General features: G+C 40.9%; 1 protein-coding gene across 1 annotated transcript; it reads right to left on the reverse strand.

The window, feature by feature from the left end:
* Nucleotides 1-3,288: 3,288 nt before the first annotated feature.
* On the reverse strand, nucleotides 3,289-5,236 carry LOC147607496 (hydroxycinnamoyltransferase-like). Its single transcript, XM_086790268.1, has 2 exons — nucleotides 4,563-5,236; nucleotides 3,289-4,484 (listed from the first exon to the last, which is right to left on the reverse strand). Exons 1-2 carry the CDS (start codon nucleotides 5,016-5,018, stop codon nucleotides 3,597-3,599), a joined length of 1,344 nt encoding a protein of 447 aa, XP_086646394.1. The 5' UTR covers nucleotides 5,019-5,236; the 3' UTR covers nucleotides 3,289-3,596.
* Between the last annotated feature and the right edge of the window lie 1,764 nt (nucleotides 5,237-7,000).

The following is a 7,000-nucleotide window of genomic DNA, read 5'->3' on the forward strand; positions in this document are numbered from 1 at the left end:
TGCAATTGCTCTTGATAACCAAAATCCCCATGATCACATGTAGGCTCCTCTTGGACCTTGAATGCTGATTGTGCCTTCGGTTGATGCGTTCAGTTTGCCATGATTGAGTACTTTTACACTCTAAAGATGGTCCCAAACTCTAGATAAAGTGTTGTATGGCTCTTTGGAATGGTATTATCCATGTGTGCAATCACTTTTGACTTGGTCAAAGTAGAAGTGTACTCTACTTTGACTAGGTCAAAGTAGAAGTATTCTCTATTTTGACTGGGTTACTGTTTCGACTGGGTCAAAGTAGAAGTATTCTCTATTTTGACTGGGTTAAAGTAGAAGTATTCTCTATTTTGACTGGGTTAAAGTAGAAGTATTCTCTATTTGACTGGGTCAAAGTAGAAGTATTCTCTGTTTTAACTGGGTTAACGTAGAAGTATTCTCTATTTTGATTGGGTCAAACTAGAAGTATTCAATGTTTGATTGGGTCAAAGTTTTCTCTATTTTGATTGGGTCAAACTAGAAGAAGTATTATCTATTTTGATTAGGTCAAACTAGAAGTATTCTATGTTTTGACTGGGCTAAAGTAGAAGTATTCTCTATTTTTACTTTTTTGGGACTAGTTAAACCGTAAGCCAAAATTTCCATAACTTGATCAATTGGTGTCGAAATTTAACCTAATATGATAGAATTATTTTGACTAGCACTATGCATCCATGAATACCATTTGACTAAGTTTGATCAATAACTATCCTTAGTTTTTGACTTTTTTGATCAGTCACAACTATTACCATTTGACTAAGTCAACGACATCCAAAGCAAGTGATCTTTAGTTTGCTAGGGAGCTAGTGACATGAACACTCTATCCACATGCTTAATTCCCAAAAATACCACACTGCTTTTGACTAGGCCCACTTTATATATAGGGTGAACTTTTACGAGTTGGGTATGCAAATGATATTGGAATTGGGAATTTGATGGCTCTATATGTAGCCCTTAGATATTACTTTAAGGCTATGCAAAGACCCACAAAATAACCCCACTCCTTTTTTACTAGGGTATTGTAATTCTGCAAAGCATAGTTAAAGTATCCCAAAATTGATATAATGCAACCCATTTGTATTTGTCAATATATCGATGCATATTATCCAAAAATCTTAGGCATATATTTGAGCATTGCAAACTCAATCCAGAAGTTTTTATAAAAATTTTGGCATAACCTCCTTTGTATTTGCAACTAAATCTCAAATCACAAGTGTGTCCAATGTATCCAAAAACAAGTGTTAACCCTTGCACCAATTGTTCCTGATTATAAATACCAAGAATGATATATCAAAGAAGAATGTGTGTTGGTGAGAAGAGGTTTATGCTTTGCCGATCTCCCAACCAAGCGTTCCCACCCTCTTATCAAGTTTGTATCCCAAGGCAAGAGTTGGGACAAATTCTTCACTCCAATGTACATGCTACCCCTCCTTACTGCTTTTACAAAAGCACTCACGACAAGAAGAGTTCAAGACATGCTCACCTTTGGCCTCTTCACCAATGCCAAAGGTACACTCACCACATATCTAGCTTCAACACTTGTACAAGGATAGATGAATGCTAGAATGAGATGAGAGTTAAGCCACTTACAATCCTAGCACTTACAGCTATATGCCAATTCATTTCATTCCCTTCCAAAGCTCTTCAACAATTGCTTCAATCTCCATTCATGATTGTATACCATATGAAATGTACAAAACACTTGGATGGATCAAAAGAGAGAGAATTCATGCAATTCTTGATGGATTTACATGTGAAATGCTTCAAGATATCATCCAAAAGATCAAGAGAATGCCAATTATGGTCCAACTTGTGTATAATGAAGCTTCTAAGATACCATTAACATTTGATTAGGATCATTTGTCTAAAGTAGCATCATTTAATCATATATTTATGAAAGAGAGATTCTAATCAAGATCAAGAATTCGATAATTTTCCCATAGCATAAACTTGGAGAGAAAGTCAAGCAAAAGCTTTCTTTTATACATTAAGATGCCAATTGATGCAATCTTAGAAGATTTTGTTAGAGATTAGTATGGGAATGGTGAAGTTAACCCTAATCTTAGCCATTTTATCTCCATGAAACAAGGTTTTAAAAAAGATTAAAATAAATGTATCATTCATCATATGTAAGAACAATGGAGCATGGAAGAGACAAGAAGAAGTAAGCTTTGATGGAAATGGCACCATTCAAGGGAGATTGGGGTGGCCGAATCGTGACTACTATAGCACTAGAGGGCAATGCGAGTGCTATCGAGATTGATTTCATTTCTTCTTTTTGCCATTTGTGCTCCCCATTCAGTCTACGTCTTGTAGCAAGACTCTTAATCTTCCTTGGCCTCCATTGCCTAGCAAGGCTCTCCAAGAACTTCCAAAAGCCGTAACTAGCACACAAGTTGCAGGTGACAACCGTCATCATGCTTATTCTCCATTTTTTGAGCTTGCTTTCACATGCGTTTGGCCAAGACGACTCCACACCCACTTTTGGTATGTCCTAGGTGCCCACATGATGAAAATTGATCATTTTTGCTCAAATCTTACTCCAAAACCTTAGAAAATTGATGAAATGAAGCAAAAATTTACTATCCCAACATCTCTTCCATCAACATCAAGAAAATGCAAGAAAGAAAGTATGCAAGAAATCAAGAAAATACCAAAATGATATGGCCATTATTTGTTGCTACATTAGAAATCCAAAATTCTCATGATCAAAGTCAAAATGAAAATTAAGGCCAATCTTCATGTCCAGTAATCTAATCATGATTAGCTTGAAATATTTCATGCAAGCTCAAGAAAATTTGAGAAATTTCAAGAAAATCAAGAACCCATTCATTTTGTTGAATTTGAAATCTCAAAATTTGGCTTGACTAATTATGGGATATAAATCTAGCCCATAATCTTAGATTAGAGCACATTTAACATGCAACAACAACTAAATTCTGCATTACCCTTCCTCAATGATTGGCTAACATGAGTTAACTCTCTTTTAACCCCCCTCCCCCCTGCTTTTATATCTCAACCTCACTTTTATATATCTTCAAGCTCCTGTCAATGCCATGCTAAAAAGATGATGCTCACTTTACGCTTCTCTATATTATCTTAAGGAAGAGTTTCACAAAGCTGCCATGTGGCAAGAATTTGGACGTTCAAAAAAGGGAGGAGGAGGACATTTTGGTAGAATTTGAATTTGGAGTCTAAAAAAAACGCAAAGCACAAGTTGACCACTAGTTTTTCAAACAAAATACAACACGCATGCTATAACCATAATTTGATGCCACGTGTTAAAAAAGACACTACACTCCATACACCATAATTGACATCACATGTTACACTATACTATGTATGGACTACAAACTTTTGAAGAAATCGAATGTTGTAGGGTTCTGTGAATGCATGACATGGATGGCTCTAGGCACACATACGTGAACAAAAGGTGAGAAACTTTTTGATCCAATGGCGGTAGGTTCAAGCAGAATGATCGAATGGCTGCAAGTGAAGGAGTGGAACTATGATCGATGGTGTAGTTATTGATTCATGGAGGTGGGCTGTGGCTTCAAGCAGGGTGATCAAATGGGAAGGAAATCTGGGTCGTGGAGGAGCCTCTCCATAGCAGGTTTAGCAAGGGGCATGCACACATCGATACCAGACTCACGACCAGCGAAGAGCACCATCTCACCATCGCCATTGACGTGCACAGTGCGCACGGCAACAGGCTTCCCCCATCCGAAATCAACACCGTAGACGTTGAACTTTGGAGAGCTTGCCACATTCATGATTGTTCCCGTCCATTGGATGCGGCTGCCAAATTTGTTGCCATGGAGCTCGAGCCAGTGCACCTTCGCCCACAGCGCCTGCTCATTGCACTCCTTGGACGCCTTGTGTATTTTGAGCGCCGCGCTCCCCAACGCCTCCCTCTTCAGCTCCCCATACGGCGCGTTCGCAAAGGTAAAAATAATGGCATTCCCAAAATATGCCGGAGCTAAGGGCGGTGTCACCCGCGCCCTCATGTCCGCCAGCACCGCAAACCTTGTCATCTCACTGTCCTCCAAATTGCGCGCTTTCATCACGCTCCTCCACCAGTGCGCGCACACCACTTCGTACGTCGAGAAGCCACGCGTCATCTCCGCACAGGTCCCTGCCTCTTCCTTCAGCTTGCTGAGCAGGGCTGGGGTCACATGGAACAGCTTCTCCACAGTCGGCTCTTGGGGCTTCACAGGGCCCATCTCCCCTGCAGCATCTTGTTTGCGAGGGGGTAGATTCAGGCAAGCTGCTATCTCCTCTGAGGGTTTCTCAATCTTAAAAGCTGTTCTGTCATGAAGAGGCTCCATGGAGATGCCTTCGTTTCTAGCACACTCCGCCCACGAGTTCATGAGATGCCACATGGAGAGCCCATCTGCGAGGGTATGGCTATGAGCGTAGCCGATCGCCAGGCCACCGCAGGTGAACTTAGTGATCTGCACGCGAGCAAGCTAGCTTAAACAACTAGGATTAGAGCTAATTAAACATGATGTGAAATCAAAGCCGCAACTAACCTGGAAAGAGAGCAAGGGGATCTCGTTGATCTTAGTGAGGTCGTGGTTAGCATAGCGGGCTAGCTTGTTGAAGAACTCGCAGGGCTCAAACTGTGTTGTTTCGAGGCCAGCCAGAGAGGCGTCGACACTAGCTACGACGAATTCCGCCCCTTGGTCACCACAGTCGATACCTGTGCGGCCATCTGCGCCAACGGCAAGGCGGCCTGCAGCAGGGTAGAAGTGAACGAGAAGCTCGGCAAGGCTGCGCTTGAGCGTAGCAATCATGAGGGATTGGTCATGGACGCTGCTAAGCTTGTAGAAGAGCAAGCGCCGGTTGTACAAGAACTCTGTCCAGTACAAGTCGACGCTTGCAAGATAGAGGAGATGATCCCTGTGCGTGGGTGTTTCTGGCTTCACGTAGCTTATCTCTTGGACACTCACCTCCACTGCGTCGTAGGCCTTAATCTCGGATGCCATGCCCTCTCAGCTCTGAGTAGGAGGATCTCAAGTTCTTAATCAACACAATAAGTAGATGGTACTGCCTTGATTCCTTGAAGATGAATGGCCTTGTTTTATGCAGGAAATTTCTGGTGACGGCTGCGGCGTGGATCGCGTGGTCTAGAGCGTCCTACCGTCACTATATGCCCGATAGCCCTACCCGTTTTCCTCTGAAATAAATGATTCCCAAGACACACGAAGTGTGCATCCCCCCTCCCCCCTTCTTTCAAATTCACAAAATATATATTTGGTAGAAATGAATTCCCTTTAATTATTTCCCGAAGTTAAATTAAAAGGAAACGCAATCCATAAAGCTTGCCCAGACTAGGCACAAAAAAAGGTCCATAATATATTGAATCACTTCACTCTCTCTCAAGTTGTGAGCTACCATTTCTCTTTTCTTATCCCCATGAGTTTCTCAACTACAGCAGCTACTAGGTCGCTAGATAGAGGATGAATGCTCTAGATTATCTCCCATGCCCTTATTCTAGTTTATTATTGCATTTGTGTATGTAAACATTTGAATAATAATACATTACAAAAATTCAATATAGCAAGACTTCATCATGCACATGTCAACTTGTTTTCCTACTAGAAATGGAAAATATATGGTGAAATTCAAACTTATTTCTATTTAAAGGCATAAGATTCAACTTAAATTACTTACTATATGAGATCATGATATTAATTGTTTTAAGACAAGAGTGCGATCATTAAATTTATAAGCTATAGCAATCGATTGAAGAGAAAGACCTTTACGTGTGTGCATGCACGTGCACACGCGCGTTGTCGTGCCATGGCATGTCTATGGTGTGAAACCATGCATATGAGACTATCAAATGCAAATCTAGATGCATGGGATTAAGTGCTATGACGAGTCATTATATGATGCCATGTACATATGTTCATATTGTAAATGAGGTTCAATAAGACGAGCTGAGGCTGAGTCAGGTCTCGAAGCTTTTGTAAATGAGTGTGGCGTGAAATATGGAGCCTTATGCTTATGGTAAGCCTTGCAGTAGGGAACACCCTTCTCAACATGTATGGAGATGTGAGAGCATGTATGATATGAGGAATGGTTTTAAAGAATACCCTTTGGAGGTATCGTGGAATGAGCAAAACAAGAAGAACTTTATTAAGATACTGCACACATTCAAAGTTCTTGTGTATCCTCATAGGCAGAATGATCCCTTCAATAATATCTTCATGCCCATGGATGGTGAACCTAGTGGCAGCTATGCTAGTGAGAGCTATTTCAAAATGACTCTTGTGAGTATGGTGGTGGTGATTCTGTTCACACTCAGACCTCATGGGTAAGTTGGAAACACTCAGTTATATACATGGTCTGCGTGGCTATGTAAATGATGGTATGAGTGGCTCGTCAAAGGAATATGATAATGATGTGAATGGCTACCCATGTGCATGATGTGTAGTAGCTTCTCAATGGTATCGATGAGCCGAGTCAATGATTACCTCTTATGGGAGTGCAAGCATAATGCGTGCTTTAGTAGGTTCATGATATGAATATGATATTTGATGCTGCTTTGGTCCAAGCATATACATATGAGTAGATATATCATGTGTATAGAATGTAGTAAAGACGGCAGCTTGCGTAGCCATAACAAAAATAGAAGAGTAGCATGGGCGGGTTGTAAAGAATCAAGTTGGGAACAAGAGCTTGGTTATAAGCAAATGCAATGCATGGTAATCAGTTTACATATTTGGATGCAAGGACTCTATGATCTAAGAAATGTCATAGTGGATAAATGCTGCAAAAATGGAGTTGATTTTTTTAAGATATACGAGAAGGGGAGCTTGCGTGGCAGCAACGAAAAAAGACATATCCGAAAATAATGAAAAAAAAAAGACGGCACATGTGTTTTTCGAACGGGGAAATACGAAAATATTGCTGCAAAAGGTGGTGGGGCGCCCGATTTCCTGGCGGGAAAAAGAGGAAAAAA

Source organism: Cibotium barometz, chromosome 55, assembly GCF_041138505.1.
Source record: "Cibotium barometz isolate CiBa-2024 chromosome 55, ASM4113850v1, whole genome shotgun sequence".
Taxonomy (NCBI): domain Eukaryota; kingdom Viridiplantae; phylum Streptophyta; class Polypodiopsida; order Cyatheales; family Cibotiaceae; genus Cibotium; species Cibotium barometz.